At 43.5% G+C, this 22,500-nt stretch overlaps 1 protein-coding gene across 1 annotated transcript in view; it reads left to right on the top strand.

Moving 5' to 3' along the window:
- Window positions 1-22,500, top strand: part of sgcg (sarcoglycan, gamma) — a 52,361-nt gene that overhangs the window by 521 nt on the left and 29,340 nt on the right. Inside the window, exon 2 of the mRNA XM_063204516.1 lies at window positions 20,690-20,777. Within this exon, the coding sequence (XP_063060586.1) occupies window positions 20,690-20,777 (88 nt within the window). The remainder of the gene's footprint in view (window positions 1-20,689; window positions 20,778-22,500) is intronic.

Raw genomic sequence — 22,500 nt, 5'->3', positions numbered from 1 at the left:
GCCGGAAGACTTGTGAGACTGGACACGGACGGACGGCTGTTTATGAGATCAGTTCGGCTACTTATGCACTTATGAGAGTAGAAGACTTTTGTATCTAGCCTGAGTCTAACACACATTGTGAATTGTCAAATGTCACAATGTGATAATCTGGTTACACATTCCTTGATTGATAGATATGGAAACTCTTTGAAGTTTGCTATGATTTGCGGTGATTTTTTTGTTTTGTTTACTTGCTGTGGCTGACCAGTGAACTTGCTCACTGTCTTTGTTATGCGGTTCCTTTTCCTTTGGTGGAATAATCCTAAGCATCTATTTTTAGAGTTTGAGACATTACACATGTGTGGAGCAATTCAGACAGCAAATGCACGGACAGACTGAAAGGAGAGGAGAGGAAGGAAAGGAAAGGAAAGGAAAGGAAAGGAGAGGAGAGGAGAGGAGAGGAGAGGAGAGGAGAGGAAAGGAAAGTTCCGTGAGACAGCCAATTGCCTAAAGTTCCGTGCCTAAATTTGAGGCTGATTTCAATAGAATAGAACAGAACAGAACAGAATAGAATAGAAAAGAATAGAATATAATAGAATAGAGCATAATAGAATAGAATAGGGCATGATAGAATAGAATGGAATAGAATAGAATAGAATAGAATGGAACAGCAAGCCATTTATTTTCACTCTGCACTATACGTACATATGTGTAAGCTCTGCTGTAAGATGCACACACATTCAGTCATTCCCTCTGTTTATTTACAACACAGAATTAAAAGTAGATCATGTGACTGTCAAACTAAAAGTAACTGTCCAGGGGTGTTGCTGGTGAAGCAAAGACAAGTTGTTGGTGGGTGGGGATGTCAGAGGTCTAGTTTGGTGTTTGCAACACTGGCGCATATAGTAGGTGCCTGAAAGGGGGAAGCAGTGGTGCATTTGCATCCCCACCTTTGGGCTCCCTAAATGAGCCTTCCTTAACGTTTACTGCAGACAAATGAGTGGAGTGCAGCAGCAGTACATTTGTTAAGGAATTAAGAAGACAGTAAAGAAAAGAAATGCACCCCCACTTTAAAACTCGTTCCGACGCCCTTGCACTGGCGCTTGAACATGCCAGACCAGATACAGCCTCCGTCGTCACCACTGTCATCATCGCTGTCAACGCAAGGGGAATTGAAGAAAGGGGGAGTCTATGGGTATTTCTCAAAGTGAAGTGTAGCCTTGCTAGGACTAGTATGTAACACCTATTTTTCACTGATTTCACCAAGGAGTAGGGTTGTAAATGAAATCGAAATGTATTGATGTATCGGAAGTATCGGCCGGCGATTTAATCGAATCGCATCGTATCGTGGGGCATTCTTAAGAATCGAAAAGAATCGAATCGCTGGCCCCTGTGCAATGCCCCAGCTCCATAACACAATAGTAGTGGAAAAGTAATAGGAAAAAATCTAATCGCATCGTATCGTGGGGAATTCATAAGTATCGAAAATAATCGAATCCCTGATTTAAGAAATCGATACCGTATCGTATCGTCATGAAGGCTGTGATTTACACCCCTACCAAGGAGTATCTTAGAGTTCTGAGTGTAATTAATGATTGGATACATCGGCAGTGTTGCCAGATTGGGCTGTTTCCCGCCCAATTGGGCTGCTTAGGATTGCCTTGTGCGGGTAAAAATGGCATTTAGCAGAAAAACCAGCCAACCAATTTTTGCCATAGAAATCAATAGAATTGGGCGGGATTTTGTGATTCTAGCCGGGTTTTGTGCATTTTTTGGGCTGCCTCATCTGGCAACCCTGTACACCGGGTGCAAATGGGTGTTACTCATCCTAGCCAGGCTAGGACACTTCACTTTGAGAAATCCCCAGTGTTACAGTCATAGGTGCACTTCTGGAGGGAAGCCTGCAGGAAGCCCTTAGGTTTTGAAAAGGTGTTTTTTGTTATCACCATCCAAAAACAATGTAAGCCTTTACTGAACGGAGATAGGGAGGACTTTACTCAGTGCATCCTCCAACCTCTGAAAAAACACCATCCATCTATGATTACAGGTCCTCCACAGTAGCAGTAGTTACACTCTGTGTGTGTGGATGTGTGTGTGTGTGTGTGTGTGTGTGTGTGTGTGTGTGTGTGTGTGTGTGTGTGTGTGTGTGTGTGTGTGTGTGTGTGTGTGTGTGTGTGTGTGTGTGTGTGTGTGTGTGTGTGTGTGTGTGTGTGTCTCCCAAGTAGTTCTTAATTACAAACTTTTTTCCCTCTTCCTTCTCTCTCTCTCTCTCTCTCTCTCTCTCTCTCTCTCTCTCTCTCTCTCTCTCTCTCTCTCTCTCTCTCTCTCTCTCTCTCTCTCTCTCTCACACACACACTCACACACACACACACTCACACACACACACACACACACACACACACCGCTACACCCTTCAGCAGTATGGAAAACTGTTTACATTAACAGGCTAATGGCTGCCTCAATGAGAGGAGAAGGGGAGGAAGAGCTGGGGGGCATATTAATAAGAGCTGTTTCTCTTTCTGTTTCTCTTTTTTAAGTGAAAGCCGTGAAAGCCCATTGGGAAACTCCAACTCCCATTGTCATTGTGACACAGCACTCCACAGCACACAAGTGAACACTGCACACAACGAAATTGCATTTATGCCTCACCCGTGCAAGGGGCAGCCCTCAGTGGCGCCCCATGGGGAGCAGTGCGGTGGGACGGTACCATGCTCAGGGTACCTCAGTCATGGAGGAGGATGGGGGAGAGCACTGGTTGATTACTCCCCCCACCAACCTGGCGGGTCGGGAGTCGAACCGGCAACCTCTGGGATGCAAGTCTGACGCCCTAACCGCTCACCCATGACTTTTAACTCCATTACTGGGACGCTGACAGGGGCGGGCAAATGGGGTCTGTTGTCCCGGGCTCAGGAAAAGGGGCCCCCAGAATTGGATGACCGTTATATTATGCTAGGCTATAAATGAACTTTTGGTAACACTTTATTTTAGGGATACATACATCTATTAGCACTAATACATACAATGTTTCTGTATAAGTAAATTGTAAGGCATGTACAAAGCAAAATCAAACATTTGTTAGGCATGTATTCGCAAATGTCTTGTTCATGCACAATAAGAGATTTATTACCAATTTAACCTTAGTAAGGACCTAGTAGGCCTTAGCATTTGCTTAGTACATGCCTTACAAGGTACTTATGCAGGCATTAACATTGTATGCATTAGTGCTTATAGATGTATCCCTAAAATAAAGTGTTACCGAACTTTTTTCATCACCAAACCCACACTCTGTAATGGTTCAAAGTGGCTTTTGGCTAGTAAGTTTTTTTTTCATACCAGCCAAACTGAGATTTTAGCATTATTTGGCTGTTTAGTGGGTGTTCATTTAGAACCTTGATTGTACAGTAGTTTATTGAGTGGGAAACACTAGATGACTTTGCCCTGGGCCTGACAAGTGACCCTGCTCCATTGGGTAAAGTGCTTACAACAGTCAACCACTCTGAGACTTCACAAGCCTTAGCAACAGGAATAAAATCTTGATGTGTAAATTTTATTTCATGCGTTAAGACAAGGTCCCTATTATAATTTGGCAATAAGTGATAAGAACGGCAATGACCAAGTTCTAATGTATTGCAGTAAAGACTGTGATGTAATATGGTGCACTATGGTAATGGTAAATAGTAAAGTGTTCGACTGGACGGATGTGTTCCGCTGACATGTTTACAAGGCTACTTTCCTTTAAACGGGCAGAGGCGTATCTTGCCACCAGGCAAGGCAGGCAGCCGCTTGGGGCCCCCAAGCCCCTAGATAGTGAATAACAGCCCATACTGTACTACAGTAGTGGTGATTTTGGTTCAAATGTTCATTGTTTTGCATTTTCGCTTGGGGCCCCACCTGACCCTAGAATCGCCTCTGAAAATGGGCAACTGTTCAGTGACTGTAAAAAGTATTGGAAGTCTACAATACTAAAGCATATAGGCTTCTCAGATTCAGTGCCATATTTATGTTTAAAGCTGCACATGGCAAGCTTGAGCTGTAAAGAAACAAAGAAAGTTGGCGTCTGCACCTTAACTTAGAATCTTAAAGTCCATTATCAATGTCTCCAGTAGCTTTTGAACCTGCAAGCCTTGTGTGCGCCTCATCTTTTTGACTGTCCTATAAGCTTGAGCTGTATCGAGATCACAAATTGCAATTACAAAGTCAAATCTGAGACGAGAAAATAGATTGCTTTCTCCACTGGGGCTTTCTCCACTTTTTTTTTTCTTCAAATGGATGCACGGTTCATCTAGCTTGTGGGAGGGCAACATAGCTGTGAGGCGCGCAGCGCGCCTCACTAGGGGAAAAGCTTAGTAAGCAGTAAACTACAAATGGGGAGAAGAATGTTTATTTGGGTTGCCATGGCGCGCGTGGTTTGGAAGCTTGGCTGGCTGGTGCCTTTGAAAGAGGAGTTCCATTTGAATCCAGTTCCCTTCTCTTCTCTTCTCACTGAGTTTGGCTTGGCATGCCCCTTAATTCAGCCTGCTAAAATAAATAGATTTCAATGGTGTGGGGATGTCGGGGAAGGCCCCATTCAGACACAGTATAACATGAACCAGATGATGATGGCGGTGGTGGTGGCTCTTCTTCTTCTTTTCCCTTTTCTTTTCTTCTTCTTCTTCTTCTTCTTCTTCTTCTTCTTCTTCTTCTTCTTCTTCTTCTTCTTCTTCTTCTTCTTCTTCTTCTTCTTCTTCTTCTTCTTCTTCTTCTTCTTCTTCTTCTTCTTCTTCTTCAATCTATCTAGGCCTACATATCTATCTGTCTATCTATCCATCTTTTTTTTATCTATCCTATCTATCGTTAGGCCTATTATTTCCATTAATTAGTTCATCCCTTCTGCCATCCATGCACCCCTCATCATCAAGACTGCTTATGTGGTGGAAAACAGACAGAAATCGGAAACTGAGGAATCATTGCGTAGCCTAGCCTACTGTATTAAGGTCAATGGCATCTTCTTCTTCAATCAGGGTTGCCAGATGAGGCTAATGGTTTCCAGCCCAAAAACTGCTCAAAACCCGCCTAGAAGCACAAAATCCCGCCCAATTGATTTCTATGGCAAAAATTGGGCAGGATTTTCTGCCCAATCTGGCAACACTGTCTTCAATCTATCTATCTACAGTATCTGTATGTCTATCTATCTCTTTTTTAATCTATTCCATTAATTAGTGCCGTCCACCCTTCCTCATCAAGACTGCTTATGTGGTGGCAAACAGACAGCATGAAATCAGAAGCTTATGAAGCTGCTGAGGAAAGTAATCACTGGCATCATTGCATAGCGTAGCGTAGCGTAGCGTAGCCTACTGTACTGTAGCTTATTTAGGTCAACGCAGGGCTGGACTGGCCATCTGGCATAGTGGGCATTTCCTGGAGGGCCCCGCATTTTTATTTTTGTGTTTGGTGTTTTGATGTCTGTTATGAATGCATTATGTATGCCTGATATAGGCTGTGACAAGACTGCTATGGTGGTGAGAACAAATTTTCCCTCGGGGACAATAAAAGTCTAAAAACTCTTTAAAAAAGTCTATTTTTCTTTTACATTTCTGAGAGTGCAGGGCCCACCCGTGATTCAGTTCTGCGCCGCTAATTATGAGGGGGCCCTTTTGTAGCCAAAAGTGCACGGGCCGTATTTCTACCCCAGCCCAGCCCTGGGTCAATGGCATCTTCCCTGTCTGCTAATTTATTCATTTCACTGCCAGGGAGCTTCATCAACTCTCAGCTATTTCATGCGTCATTAGCCTCAAATTTCCACCTCGTGTTTGCCGGCGATAAGATATTTGTTACTTATTATTACAACAGAGAGGGCCGCTCGGAAACAATTTGCCATTGGGATGAATACGGGATTAGTTTTTAATAGGGCGGCCTCTGTCTTTGTTTGTGTGTGTGTGTGTGTGTGTGTGTGTGTGTGTGTGTGTGTGTGTGTGTGTGTGTGTGTGTGTGTGTGTGTGTGTGTGTGTGTGTGTGTGTACGTGTGTGCGTACGTGTGTGCGTGCACGCATCTGGTGTGTGAGCCGGGTGAGTGTGTCTGTGTGTGTGTGTGTGTGTGTGTGTGTGTGTGTGTGTGTGTGTGTGTGTGTGTGTGTGTGTGTGTGTGTGTGTGTGTGTGTGTGTGTGAAAGACAGGGGAAGAGAGCGTCTGTTTGGTGTGTGTTTGTGTGTTAGCGTTAACACGCGTATGTGAGTGTGTGGTTATACCGTAGCTACCACAATGGCTTAATGCAGTGTGTAAGTAAAACTCTGCTCGTTCATTGATTCAGAGTGGGAGGGCCTGACTCCCCTACTGAACGCAACAACCAGAAAATCGCACCTCTATTATTTCTAACAGTCGGCAGCTAAAATCGCACCTCAATTATTCCTTACAGTCGGCAGCTTCTTTGTTATGATTTTGCTCAAACGCTTGTGCGCAGAACCTGACAAGCACCACGACCAATCTCAGGGCCCACGAGCAGAGCAAGTCTGATTTATTGCAACGTAAGTGTAAGTTTTTTTTTACCATTAAAAGAAGTTTTTTGTCATTAAACAAAGTTTTAATGATGTGAGGGTGTCTGGCATGAGGGAGGGAGAAAGAGAGCGAGTGTGTGCGTGCGTGCACGTGTGTGTGATTGTGTGTGTCACAAAGACACGAAGGGAGGGATAGACTCTGTGTGCGTGCGTGCGTGCGTGCGTGCGTGAAATGTGTGTGCGTGCGTGCGTGCGTGCGTGCGTGCGTGCGTGCGTGCGTGTGGCGGGTATATGGCTCCATAGATTAAGGGTTGGTGGAGTTTCTTTAGAATGTAACAATAATGATTTCATTCATCATCCTCTGTGGCTGTATGGACGTGTTGAAGCTGATGGCTTTTTCCCACTCTCCACTTCCTCCATCCTGCTCCCATAGTTTATTTCCTTTTTTCTTTTATACTGTAACTGCATGTATTCACGTGTAATTTTCTGTACTTACATTGCACACACCTAACCTAACCTAACTCTATGGGACAGTGCAAGCAATGTTACATGCTTTCACGTTGTTAAATTGTTGGCTACCTAATTAATGCAATCGGGACCTTCAATCAGAACAAAAAGTTGACCATAATCCACAAACTTCTACTGGCGTTGTAAAGCTATGTATTATTTCTGAGACTGTTACCTGAGTCATGCGGGTATGCCATATTTTGTTTACCCAGATCTGTCTTAAACAGTTTTGCATTCACTTGGGGGGCGTATTATTTCTCAGTGCCGAGTTGCAAAGTTGTACCAACATTATTTATCAAGCTGTCTAAGCTGAGACTTTGTTTGTGAAGCGCGGTACAGTATATTATTTCTCAAACTCTTATCTGTCATTAATGTATGCCATATATCATCTCTCATACCAACTTAAAGTCTTACTTTCATATGAGAAGGCAAACATAATCTCTCAAACTCAGTCACAGACACTTACTTGTTCCATTCATATATACCAAACATTAATCTGATTGTGTGTGTGTGTGTGTGTGTGTGTGTGTGTGTGTGTGTGTGTGTGTGTGTGTGTGTGTGTGTGTGTGTGTGTGTGTGTGTGTGTGTGTGTGTGTGTGTGTGTGTGTGTGTGTGTGTGTGTGTGTGTGTGTGTGTGTGTGTGTGTGTGTGTGTGTGTAGCAGCAAGGAATTTTGGCCGTGAAACTGACATGGATTTCGTGTCCCAAAGATCCGTGTCAATTCCACCGAATTCTAAGAGATCAGGCTGATAATCAGGCTAATGGCACAAAGCCATCTGAAAGCCCCCCCTCTCCATACAATGTAATGAGGATACGATTCTGGGCCCACCTCTCCATGGGCCCGGGAAAACTGATCCTTTTGTCCCCACTCCCAAGCCCTTTGGAAGCGGCCTTTGCAGTCAGTGTGGCAGTAAGCCAACGAGCATGGGGGCCGCTAGGGGGGGAAAAGTGGTACAGATTCCAAGGGCCCAAGCACTGATAGGGGCCCTTAAGGGGGCCCAAGCACTCAGAGGGGCCCTTAAGGGGGCAGACGACAGGCAGACGAGAGAGACTGACTCCAGACATTGTGTGACATAGGCGTTAGTGAAGCCAGTCGTGCTCTCTTTATTGTAATAATAATAATAATAATAATTGTATTTGTATAGCACTGTGTCATACAAGGCATGTAACTCAAAGTGCTTAACAAATGAAAAAAAAAAACATTGTTAGAGATAGATTTAAAAGGAGAGGTATAGAGGAGAGGCAGAAAAAGCAGGAAGGCAGAGGAAGAAGAGATAGACAGAGAATGTAGAGTCATAAGGTCAACGTAGGTTAGGACCAGGATTCTTAGATGTGTAAGGTCCATAGTGGCTGGGCCTATCATAAGTCATAGATAGTCACACAGAGATTGGGCGCTCAGGTGCGGCCCCTGGTGGCATCAGGGGTGAGGAAAAACTCCCTTTCGCTTGATTCATATTCCCCAGCTCCCGGGGTTCGATGGATGGGTCTGGGCCCTGTGGGTTCGATGGATGGGTCTGGGCCCTGTGGGTTCGATGGATGGGTCTGGGCCCTGTGGGTTCGATGGATGGGTCTGGGCCCTGTGGGTTCGATGGATGGGTCTGGGCCCTGTGGCAGGGTAGCAGGTTCATCAGATAAATGTGACAACAACCCTCCACTGAAGCCACGGGGTATCCCATCAGCCTCTGTGATCCGTCATTGCTCTCACTGTCCCTCAGGAACTAAAAGAACAAGTAGTCTATGCTACCGGTGGTATAGCCTGCCACACATTCATTTCCACAGTGTTAATTCAACAAATACAGTCTTTAGAGGAGTGTTAGGATGCATTCAACACTCTTGAGACCCTCTGAGCTTTAAGAGTTGAATTCTCTGTAGATGTCTGCAGCTGTGCAGCAAGATTGTTTCAATGTCAGTTGCCCCCCAGCTTCAAATGCAACATCATCACAGGCTGAATGTTTATACTGTATACCTGACACTTAAAAGAGATATGCTACTGATGAAACTAATCGTCCGTCTTGTAGCGTTCCAATACGTTACCAATAGGTCACCATTAATTTTGTTTTCCTCCTTCCCGAATCCAAATCCTTATCTTCAACTGTCTGTGCTCTACATACGAAATGGCTTCAATGCTTTGTCTGCCAAAAATGTCACATACTCAAACCTGTGTGTGTGTGTGTGTGTGTGTGTGTGTGTGTGTGTGTGTGTGTGTGTGTGTGTGTGTGTGTGTGTGTGTGTGTGTGTGTGTGTGTGTGTGTGTGTGTGTGATGAACATAGCAGCAAGGAATTTTGGCCGTGAAACTGACATGGATTTCGTGTCCCAAAGATCCGTGTCAATTCCACCGAATTCTAAGAGATCAGGCTGATAATCAGGCTAACCGCAGAAATACACCAGCGGCGATGCCATTCAAATGACAGAGTGTAGCAGCAAGCGATACGAGCGATTGAGGAGACAAGAGTATGTCCGTACAGACAGAAGGCAAAGCATTAAAGCTTTCCCATTGGCTGTGGTCACTGACCTCTATACAGTCATTGGCTGTCGCGGCTTGTCGCCGAACCGCGTCATAGAAAGTTGAAAAGATTTCAACTTCAAATAGTCGCACTCGTCGTGCAAATCGCTCTAGTCTCCAGAATGGCTTTTGTCTCTCGACTCAATACAAAGTCAATTACTTCCGTTGCTCGACTCGCTCAGATCGCCGCTGGTGTATTTCTGCGGTAATGGCACAAAGCCATCTGAAAGCCCCCCCTCTCCATACAATGTAATGAGGATACGATTCTGGGCCCACCTCTCCATGGGCCCGGGAAAACTGATCCTTTTATCCCCACTCCCAAGCCCTTTGGAAGCGGCCGCTGCAGTCAGTGTGGCAGTAAGCCAATGCATGGGGGCCGCTAGGGGGGGAAAAGTGGTACAGATTCTAAGGGCCCAAGCACTGATAGGGGCCCTTAAGGGGGCCCAAGCACTGAGAGGGGCACTTAAGGGGGCCCAAAATTCGAATCCTTCATAGGGCCCAACATTTCTGGCAGCGTCCCTGCCAATGAGTCTAAAAAATAGTTTGAGCCAATGTAATAAAAACGGCCCATGTGTTCGAGTAGGCTATGTGTTTCAACCCTTTCGTAGGATCCGGTATCCGGTTCCGGATCCGGCAGGATCTTAGGCAGTGGATCCGGTATCCGACAGGATCCTAAAAATCAGGATCCGGTGCATCTCTAAAAGCCATCTGAAAGCACCCCCTCTCAATACAATGTAATGAGGATAAGATTCTGGGACCACCTCTCCATGGGCCCGGGAACACTGATCCCTTTGTCCCCCACCCCCGTCAGCTTCCCTGCCCAACATTAATCTGTCTCCAACTCTCCAACTCTTAGTTGCAGCACTAACTCTGTTCTTACTTGCTCCATCAGCGGAGGAAGGAAACGAACCTGTTGGGGCATTAAAACTATGTGACGTGTCATTAGTGACTGTCACAAGAAGACGCATGGATCTCATTTTGAGCGTATGAATAAGGAAGAAAGATGCTTTGGGGGTTTCTTTCTTCGCAGACAAATGATACATATCGAGGGGTTAGTAATATCCATCTGTTAAGGCACTGATTCTCAAACTGTGGGTCAGGGCCCACTGGTGGGCCCTGAAGGTATTCCAAGTGGGCCTTGAAATCACTTTCTAAAAATCAAGAATCATATTTTTGTGTTTATTGGGTCAGACAAGGTCCCCGAACATTTGTGAAAATGTTAAGTAGGCCCTACATTGGAAAACGTTGGGAACCCCTGTGCTAAGGAAAGAATGTGTGAAGATGTCACCGGTTACTGAAACATTGGACCTCATTACATTTGTCTCTCCAAACAGTACATACATGCACGCACACGTGCACACACACACAGACACACACACACACACACACACACACACACACACACACACACACACACACACACACACACACACACACACACACACACACACACACACACAGACACAAATTGATACAATTTCTCCAAAATGTTCGTGAACACACGCACGCACACACACACACACACACACACACACACACACATTCAACACTTAAAGAGTACTGTGGGACCAAATACAATCACGAGTATGTTAAAATGTCTTTTGATTCCAATTAACACTGAGATATTTGCTGTCAGTACAAACAACACTTCATTGCAGTCATTGTAGTCATTGAACTGTTGCTGATTTATGTACTGTATATTCAATCAGGGGCACAACTATAGTATATGCGACATATGCGTTGCAGGGGGGCGCCAGAGAGAGGGGGGCGCCAAAGAGAGGGCGTTGGAGGGCGCCAAATAATTATTAAGCGTTTTTTTGGGGGGGGAGGGCGCGCACCAAAATCGTTCTTGCATACCCCCCCAGAAAAGAGTAGTTGCGCCCCTGTATTCAATCAATGTGAGAGCAGAGGAAACTTCACATATTTATAAGAGGGGGAAGGAGAGAGAGAGAGCCATAGATACTGTAGACCAGGGGGACCTTTTTCATTCGATGGGCCACTTCAAATTCCTCCAAAGGCTGTAAAAGTTTCGCCTCGAGACGCCATCCTATGTACTCCACCCAAAGATTTTGGCTCCGCACATCGTCTGGCAAAAGCCTCGAGCTCGGTTCTCTCAGTGTTTAGCCAATCAGCAAACAGTTGAGAGTGATGACGCGGAACTCACCCGCGAGCTCCGTTACTGATTGGTTAAGGTAACTATATTCACACTTTCGTTTTGTTATTTGTTTGCTTTTGCGACGCTATATCGTAACAGGCATGCTAATAAAGCACAATATGGGTTTTAATTTGAGTTTGGAACTCCAATTAATTTAAGTGATAGAGTAAGATCAGACCATCTACCACCCTCCACGGAGATGGATTCCTCATGGCTTTTGCCAGACTGATTGACGGAGTCAACAGTCGGCTTTTCGCCCAGGCTAGTAAAAGTCCTTCAAGGGCAGTACAATGAACACAAACCAGGATTTCCCCTATTGAAGACAGCCACCTTTAAAAACAGACTGCACAATTGTATTGCAAATGTAGTTTCTAAGATTCCTTAACAAAATATGTCATATTTCATGTGAAGCTGCGCACCATTCAAATTATATAGGGAGCCAGATAAAACGGCCCTCGATACATACACGTAGGTTCCCCCTACAACCACTGCTGTAGACAGGCAGGCAGACGAGAGAGACTGACTCCAGACATTGTGTGACATAGGCGTTAGTGAAGCCAGTCGTGCTCTCTTTATTCCCCAGCTCTCGGGGTTCGATGGATGGGTCTAGGCCCTCTGGGTTCGATGGATGGGTCTGGGCCCTGTGGGTTCGATGGATGGGTCTGGGCCCTGTGGCAGGGTAGCAGGTTCATCAGATAAATGTGACAACCCTCCACTGAAGCCACGGGGTATCCCATCAGCCTCTGTGATCTATCATTGCTCTCACTGTCCCTCAGGCCTAAAAGAACAAGTAGGCTATGCTACCAGTGGTATAGCCACATATTCATTTCCACAGTGTTAATTCAACTAAGTCTTTAGAGGAGTGTTAAGATGCATTTGACACTCATGAGTGTTGAATTGAGACCCACTGAACTTAAAGAGTTGAATTCTCTGTAGGCTTAGATGTCTGCAGCTGTACAGCAAGGTTGTTTCATGGTGAGTTGCCCCCACAGCTTCAAATGCAACATCATCACAGGCTGAATGTTTATACTGTATACCTGACACTTAAAAGAGATATGCTACTGATTAAACTAATCGTCCGTCTTATAGCGTTCCAATACGTTACCAATACGCAATACGTTAACTATATGTTTTTTTCCCTCCTTCCCGAATCCAAATCCTTATCTCCAACTGTCTGTGCTCTACATACGAAATGGCTTCAATGCTTTGTCTGACAAAAATGGCACATACTCAAACCTTACCATACTGATAGGGCATGTGCGTATGGAGGGTATAAGGCCTACTGTAAGACTCCTGACAAATTGAAAGTCTACTCTTTCAAAGAAATCTATATCTTGAATACGCCACATCATCAAAACAACGAGCCATCTGTATGAAGCCTCGGCCAGATGACACCGCAACGCGGGTTTTTTTGAATCCGAGTTGCAATGTATCATGTAACACCACACGTAGCCCTTCTGCTGTCCATTACAACAGAGGAAGCAGTCGGATCCAAACGCACCAATAGAAATATGCACTCTTTCAGCCAGAGAGACAGACTGTGCTTGGCTTTAGAGACAGAGTTGAGGGAAGTTTTTCCCATTCCTTGAGCTTCCAGGGCTGTGTGTGTACTGTAGCCTGTGCGTGTACCAAACAGGGGTGCATTTCTCGAAACCATAGTTGCTAACTTCATTAGCTACTTTGATTTGGGCAATTTCCCATTGGCAACTACCCAAGTTGCTAACTAGCTAACAACTATGCTTTCGAGAAATGCAACCCAGGGTTGCCAGATGTGACTCATGATTTCCTGCCTAAGAAATTTTCAAAAGCCTCCTGGAGAGGCACTAATCCCGCTCATTTCAACTAAATGTGAGCGGTTAGGGCGTCAGACTTGCATCCCAGAGGTTGCCGGTTCGACTCCCGACCCGCCAGGTTGGTGGGGGGAGTAATCAACCAGTGCTCTCCCCCATCCTCCTCCATGACTGAGGTACCCTGAGCATGGTACCGTCCCACCGCACTGCTCCCCATGGGGCGCCACTGAAGGCTGCCCCCTTGCACGGGTGAGGCATAAATGCAATTTTGTTGTGTGCAGTGTGCAGTGTTCACTTGTGTGCTGTGGAGTGCTGTGTCACTATGACAATGGGAGTTGGAGTGGAGTTGGAGTTTCCCAATGGGCTTTAAATTATGTTTCTTTCTATGGCCATGAATCTACAGAAAAAACCCACCCAAAGGTTTTTTTTTGTTACCCTGCAGATGGTAATCCTAAACTGCCCAATAAGGTGGGGAAACTGCCCAACCTGGCAACCCAGGTTCCAAAGGGCCGAGGTCATGTGCAAATGTCCAGTGTCATTATTACCCCACGTCCTCCTTACTGGGCCTCGTTAAACTCTCTGTGACGCTAATGGACAGACGCAGACTGCGGCGGTGAGGACATTTGCTATAATGGGCAACAGCATTCATAGTGGAACTCCCTTAGGGACATTCACAGTGACAAATATTTTTCATTCTTGAGAAGGTCAAATGTTATGGGTTTTTTGTTGTTGTTGTTGTTGATGGATGATAACTCCGTCTAGGTCTAGATATTCAGAATTGTTCTGTCTAATCCAGTGGTTCTCAAACTTTTTTGAATAAATGCCCCCCGGACCTCATCCTACTCCCAGCGCCCCATTGACCTCATCATAGGCCTGCCAACGACTCCCTTTGTATTGGAAAACAAGTCCGACAGGCAGACAAAGATGCATCCGTCTATGCACTGCCGCTTTGTGGGCACAAGAGGACATAACAATTTCAAGAATTCGTTTCAGATAGACAGACCGACCGACTGACCGACCTACCGACAGACAGACAGAACGACGGACGGACATACCCTCTTATAGAGATGCTAGGACGCATTAAAAATGGCCTAATGCCACCCACTGCCTTCAACCCCACCTCATTCTTTCATGAATATTAAGGCTGCAATTCTCAGGATTGTCAGTATCCTGTGACACTTGAGCAAGTAAAATTGTCATCCCTCTACATTAACCCCTTAGCGCAGCACTATGGCTCTCTGTAATGTCACAGCAATGTTGTTATGATGTAGTTAAGCATTTTCAGCAAGTGAATAGGGTCGCCGGCGACCCCAGCTGCAGTAAGAGGCTACGTCTAGAACTCAGTGACATAATGTGACAAAACAGATTGGTGTGCTAAAAGAGAGAGATAATGCAAATGTAAAATAGAAATGAAGGGTTTATTTGCAAAACGGTGTATCTCCATTTTGTAGAATGTTGGGAAATTGACATTTTATATTGGACATTCCATTGAATTGCATTGCAAAATACATTTTATAAAGGTTTAAAAAGTATGTTCTCACAATATTTGCATGGCAAGAACTCACACATACAGTGAGGAGAATAAGTATTTGATCCCTTGCTGATTTTGTTGGTTTGCCCACTAATAAGGACATGATCATTCTATAATATTAATGATAAAATGTATTATAATATAGAGAGACAGAATATCAAAAAGAAAATCCAGAAAATGACTTTGAAGAATATATTTTAATTGATTTGTATTCCATTGAGGAAAATAAGTATTTGACCCCTCTAGTCAAAGAAGACAAAATTACTTGGTGTCAAAGCCCTTGTTTTGTCATACAGAGGTCAGATGTTTCTTTCAATTAATGACAATGTTTGTGGATATATTAGAATTAGGATTTTTGTCTGATTTTCTTTGCAGATCATCTCTAAATCACTTAATTTGTATGACTGTAGCTTGCCAAATGGGAGCTTCTGTTCCCTTCACAGGATTAGTATAGGGTTAATGTTTGGAAACTGTATAGGCCACTTCATGACCTTAATATGCTTCTGCTTGAGCTACTCCTTCGTTGCTTGGGCTGTATGTTATGGATTATTATCATATTGGGAGGCCAATCCATGACCCACCTTCAGTCTAGTGGTGGTGGGAAAGAGGTTGGCATGCAGCATTGTACGTTTACATGTGTCTCCCTCCATCCATTTCTTGACGATGTGAAGTTGTCCTGTGTCTTGGCCAGACAAACAACCTCAAAACATAATGTTACCACTTTCATTTATGATGTTGGAGAAGGTGTTGTTCTTGGGATCATAGGCAGCATTTCTCTTCCTCCAAACACATCGAGTTGTGTTAATGCCAAACAGTTTGATTTTGGTGTCATCTGATTCCAGCACCTCCCAATCATATCCTAATCCAGTTTGATGTTCATTGACAAACCTCAGGTGAGCCTGAACAGGTTCCTTCTGAAGCCGGGGTACCATACATGCACTGCAAGATTTTAATCCGCTGTGGTATCAAGTGTTTCCAATAGTTTTCTTAGTGATTGAGGTCCCAGCTGCCTTGAGATAATTTCCTAGCTCCTCCCGTACAGTTTTAAGGTGCCTTTGTCTCTTTTTTTCAGGTTATTAAATTCCCACACGGTCAAATCTTGTATGGAACCACAGATAGGCCTAAGATTGATGATTGATGATCATTTTGTATGTCCTAAAATTGGGAAGAAATGCACCAACAGTTTGCTCCTTAATATCCAGGAGCCCATTTCAGCCTTGTTGAGTTCTAAAATCTTGTCCCTGACATCATTTGACAGCTTTTTGGTCTGTCCCATGTTGGCGAGTTTAGTTTGATTGATTGACTGATTCTATGGACTGATTCTGCAGATTCAATGTGTCTTTTGTGCAGGTTACTATTAACAGGTGTGTTCAATTCAGATAACAAGTTAATTGGAAGTGCCATTTGATCTGCGGGATCAGAACTCTTAATGGTTGGCAGGGGATCAAATACTTATTTCCCTCAATTAAATATAAATCAATTATTATATTCTTTAGAGTTAATTTCTGGATTTTCTTTTTGATATTCTGTCTCTCCATATTAGAATACATATTATCATTAACATTAAAGACTGATCATGTCTTTATTAGTGGGCAAACCAACAAAATCAGCAAGGGATCAAATACTTATTCTCCTCACTGTAGGTGATAGGACCTCTGAACAGTCATTTCCAATAATAAAATGCAAAAGCCAAAAAATGGAGATACACCGTTTTGCAAATAAAGTCTTCAAATGCACTCAGGGAGTGGCGTGCAGACCTCCGCCAAGGAAGCTGATTGATAGAACATTTGACTAAGTTACACCCTCGTTTTTTTTCAAGTCTTTGTGGAGGTAGAAACTGGAATTTTCCCTATCCCAGTGATTCTCAAAGTGTGGTCCGGGGACCACTGGTGGTCCTCGACAGAGCTCAGGTGGTCCGCGAGGGGATTTCTACTTTTCCAAGACAAGCTAGCTGTATGCTCTATTTGTAACATTATTACAAAGCTAAACATAGCTGAAGTCTTATTTTCACCACAATAAGACAGGCTTGTAATGTGAAAAAGTAAGTGGTCTGTATCCAAATTAGCAGTGTCAAATTAGCACATGTCAACTCTCAATTCATTTGACAGGTGGTCCTTGAAGATATTTGAGGGGACAAAGTGGTCCTCGGTCTGAAAAAGTTTGAGAAACACTGCCCTATCCTATCATGCCATGATGATGAATCTCTTTTTTAAATCCTGGATCGGGACCACCACCAAACTGCAATCACTTGCTCCTGTTTCCATTTCCACAACAATTTCATTCAACAAATTTCATCAAAAATCTGTTCATAACTTTTTGAGTTATCCTGCTGTCAGACAGACAAATAAACAGAGACAGACAGACTAGACAAACAAACCAACGCGACCAAAAACCTAATCTCCTTGGCGGAGGTAGTAATTATGTAAATAGCGCAATAGAGATTATTGAGCTGCTGAGGGATACAGTGTCTGTCTGCTGTCTGTGTAATACGGGTGTGTATACTAGCCTGATTATCATCGACTTTCACATTTCTTTGAGACTTGGTCTGACCTAGAGCATAAGAATTAGCAGCATGGTTAACCCGCCTCCCTTGGTTTGCTACTGGTTGATTGGTTCTTGGGTGGGTGGAGTGGGTGGAGTTCCCGATTTTTCAGGAGATCAGTAACGATATTTACATTGATCTTGGCCTGACTAGAAGCAACGCTGAAGGTGTTGCATTACTAGGAGGGCATGGCCTGACCAGTGTATACACCACATTGCATTTGGCTAACACCCATCAAGCCTCTGATCTCACCTACCTAATCATTAGTCATAGCTATCCACTTCATCATAAATACAGTGTGTGTGCACATCCTGTGGGTAGAGCGTGGTACATTGACATTGTATGTTGAGCACATTGCCACACAGGTACTGTCACAGATCACACAACATGGGACCTCGATTAGTGCCAACTCACCTTGAACTTGAAAGCACCTTGCTGCACAGGCACAACCATACACCATCTCTGTGAGGAGGAGTAGGCCCAATGCTACCACATTGGAGCCTCTCTGGACTATATTTACTGCCATTTCATCTTACGTATAACTCACTTTCAGAGTGCCTTGCTGCATAGATGCAGTCATCTAGTATATCACTGATTCTTGAGAAAGCGGCTAAAACATGTCTCTGCAATAAACTGCCAATTCTGTTGAAAATAAACTACATTTTCATGAACAAAATGAATCCAGGTAAAGACACAGGGGTCTGTTACATAAATGTACAGTCGTTTGAAATATTTAAGTGTAATTTTATTACTTTTCATGGCTATAAACCTGCCCACACCCTGTAAAAACAGCTGTCCCAAGGACAGACATCATCATTTCAATTGACTTAAAATGTAAAAATCACTGATATTATTGAATAATATCACCATGATGTGAAAGTCCATATAGAAGTGGTTCTGCAGATATGCACATAGTGCGTGTAAAGCAATATTTACTACTATTTTCTGATTGCTCAAAGTGTGTCCAGCATATTAGTCACCACCGTCAGATTTTTTCAAAAAGACAATTAAATCAGGTATGCGCAAGGTCAATGTCATTACTTCGGACCCCTTTTCAAACCTTTAGCTCTACTGAATACTTCACCATCACTGAAGCTCCTGTAAGTTCACTAATTTCTCCTCAATTTGTTAATTTGTTTGGACACTGGTACTGTCCCAACCATAAACTGTCAACACCGTCGGAGGTTTTAATAGTATTATTGTTACATTAATGTTAATTATATATACTTTTTCAGAAGCGTCATGAAACCCCTAAGAAACAGAGCGAAAACGAAGTGGCTAATGTGAGCAAAAAATGCACAATATGTAAAAGAGTGTTTTTTTGTCTCACACCGTCAGATGTCACCACCGTCAGATTTTGTTCCGCTCATCATGTTGTTCCATATTTTACTAAATTGTGCTGGTTAATGAAACATTACCAGACATGTTAGTAATAATTGTGACCCAAACTTATACTCCAGCCTCCACTGAGGTGCATTTGGAGGGTTTTTTGTCACAAAACCTGACGGTGGTGACATCTGATGTAGTTCACAAAAAAGCATGTGTTTTACATGTTTTTGACAAGTTTTAAGAATATGCTTCCAATAAGTATCTACAATTATGCTGAATTGTAAAAGTAATTAACTTAAATACAGTAAACTTGTTTTTTTACTTCTAATTCTGTCTGACGCTGGTGACAAAACCAAGAAAGAGCCCATTTTATGAAAAATGTAAAACATGGGGAGCTTGGCCAATACATTCACTGCACAGCCAAGACATTCATTTATGATAATACACCTCTATATTTTGGATTTGAACAACTTAAAACCTGTTTATGCCACATTTTCAATAATCTAGGCCTACTTCCTAGAGTATCTAACAAATGAAGAAAAAACACATGCACAAACATACTGTGCACACACAAAAATAAAGTGTTTATGCTAGATGTCATTGACTTGAGAGGGCTATTTATTTTGATAAATGTAGGTAATAATTAGGTCACTTTCACCACCTTCAGATTACTGTCACCACCGTCAGTTCTTAAGTCACCACTGTAAGAAGGAGTTTTGGACATTTTAAATGAATGTGCTTACAAAATTTTCCTTTGTAGTTGTTGAATTATCAAAGTAATAGCAAATTTAAGCCTACACGAATATTTGTGAAATTACAAAAAATTGTTTGATCTATTTAGCCATTAAGTAAGCATTGTCTGACAGCACATATTTTTAAATTAGAACACATGAAGCAGTATTAAAATAGAATGAAAGTGAATTTTCAACATTTAAAGGCGTATGTGTGAACCAAAAAACACACAATCACTTAAAAACTCCAGATACATATGCAACCAAATCAATACACTTTTTATTGCTTTTAATTGTGTCTGACGGTGTTGACAAAAAACAAGGTATGATCGGAGAAAAACCTGATTTCTGAAAAAAATGGAAAATGGGGAGATTGGCCTTGTGCATTTCTGAAAAGCCAAGACCTTTGTCTACGAGGATATACCATATTATTTTGTAATTCACTTTCAATTCAAGATGACAACCTGTTTTAGCCACTTTCTCAAGAGTCAGTGATATGCTACTGCAGTTCCTGTGCCTATGTGTGTAGTGTACAGTCACAGTACAGTCAAACAGCTGGGGGCCTCATCTTCTGCCAACTCTATGCAGCCTGTAGCAGCCTAGCTCACCTTTCCAACACTCTCTCCTCACGGTTTTCCATCTTACTTGAATATTATTTGCCACCAACTCACCTGAGCTCACCTTGCCTCCTCTCTCTCTCTCTCTCTCTCTCTCTCTCTCTCTCTCTCTCTCTCTCTCCCTCCCTCCCCCCCGCCTCCCCCCCACCTCCTCCCTCCCCCTCCCCCTCCCCCTCTCTCCCTCTCTATATCTCTCTATATCTCTCTCTGTATCTCTCTCTCTCTCTCTCTCTCTCCCTCTCCCCTCCCCCTCCCCCCCCCCCCCTCCTCCCCCCCGCTCTCTCTCTCCCTCTCCCCACCTCCCCCGCTCCTCCTCCCTCTCTCCCTCCCTCCTCCTCCCCCTCCTCCCCCCCCCCTCCTCCCTCTCCCCTCCCCTCTCTCTCCCTCTCCCCTCCTCCTCCTCCCTCTCTCCTCCTCCCTCTCCCCTCCCCTCTCTCTCTACCCCCCCCAAATCTCTCTCTCTCTCTCTCTAATATTCAACTCACCTGAGCTCACCTTGCCTTCTCTCCCCCCCCTCCCCCCGGGTCATGTCCAGATGGTGCGTGAGCAGTACGTGCGGACCACAAGGGAGGAGGGCGTCCCCGAGCCGGCGCCCGACTACCTGTACAAGGTGGGCATCTACGCAGGGGCGTATCCAGGACATTTTTACTAGGGTGGCCAAGATGACACACAAATATAGTCTGAGGTGGCCATGGAATCATGGAATTATATACACATACGGGGGTCCTCCCACACAGAAAATGTTGCATTTATTCTATGCTATTTCCTGCATTTTAAAGAAAAGCACCACTGAACTTCAAATACAATATTTTGTAGTAGTATAAAAAAAATATATATATATAGTATTGAAATGTTCTATGTTTAGGTCTTTGTTTTCTATGTACGTATTCACAGAAATTAAAGATAAATGCACACACATATCCTCATTAAGTTATTTTAATGTGCCAGGCTTTTAATTGAAAGTGCAGTGTAATCTGGTTAAATGCTATGCATTCACATAAATATGCATAATTGGCCATTTTTAAATAACTGAAGTATGAGAGAGTAGACACCAACTTCATGAATGACATCTGAACCTGACATACCATGCTCAGTAGGTGGAGATCCAGACAACACAGATTCACAGTCCGTCTCCTCCTCCTCCAAATGTGGCTGGTCAACTGTGGTAATACAAGGATAGTTTAAAATGACAGACAGACAGACAGACAGACAGACAGACAGACAGGTCCATGCACATATACATATAATACAAATCTTTAGTTCATCATCTTCTGTCTCAACATTTGTCAGCTGTTAAACCCTTTAATGCATGGCGTTATACCTTTGTCGTTACCAGAGTTACCATAGTGTATTACTAAAGACCCTGTGTTATGTAGTGTGGCACTATGACAGAACCTTTTTGATGACAATAACAGTGTTCCACTGGTTGAACGGCGTGCATGAAAGGGCTACATGTAACTAATTCAAACTTTCCATGCACAACCTACCATCTTGTATTGGGGTAGTGGACTGCTCATCAACACTATCCCTAGGCTGCTGGCTTGTGTGAGCATCTGCACTGGTGCTGGTACTGGCTGTAGCTGACTGACTCTTTTTTTCTTGATAAAGAAGCTCTCAATATCGTTTCTTCTCTTCATCTTAATGTCACTCACTGGAGGAAATGTAATCAAATCAATGCAACCAATTAATCATTCAATCAACTCACTTTTAAGCATAGTAACTGGCTACAATATCAGAGGGATTATTGTCGAATTGGCAGAGTAGCCTACACATGTTGTGTTCATGAGTTTTGTGTTCGTGGTTGTGGTTCCCCTTAGAGTAACAACTTTGACTTCATTCAACAATGTCAGAATACAAAAAAAACCCTATATTATTGATGTTGACAGTGTCAGATGTCAAAGCAGTGGCATATGGTTTTAACAAAGAAATTACATGACGTGAATATCAAGTCTGAGGCGCCGTCGGCCTGCAAGGCAATTACAGCTGTGAGAATCCGTGGCTGCAGGGTTTTAGCAAAGAAATTACATGACGTGAATTTCGTTGGTGAACAAACTCACATCTGTACCATGATTTTGTGTGCGTGACGATTTATTTTCGCTACGTTTGAACAAAAGGATTACGATATATTGACACATTTGAGGTCAAATATGTACCGCAAATTTAGCTATTGGGGAGGAGTCATACTCTGAAGTGGACTAAGCGCTGTGGGTTTAAGCAACACATCTGTGACTGATGTGAACTTGCTTACTCTAAAGAGGCAGAGGTGCTCTTTACTATGACTTACTCCGACTTTATTTAAGTTTGATTTAAACTCCAAGAAAAGTCAAGACAATCGAAGAAGCAAAG

This window comes from Engraulis encrasicolus, chromosome 8 (assembly GCF_034702125.1).
Source record: "Engraulis encrasicolus isolate BLACKSEA-1 chromosome 8, IST_EnEncr_1.0, whole genome shotgun sequence".
NCBI lineage: Eukaryota > Metazoa > Chordata > Actinopteri > Clupeiformes > Engraulidae > Engraulis > Engraulis encrasicolus.
Note: the sequence above shows the minus strand (reverse complement) of the source record. Positions and strands in the feature narration are given on the sequence as shown.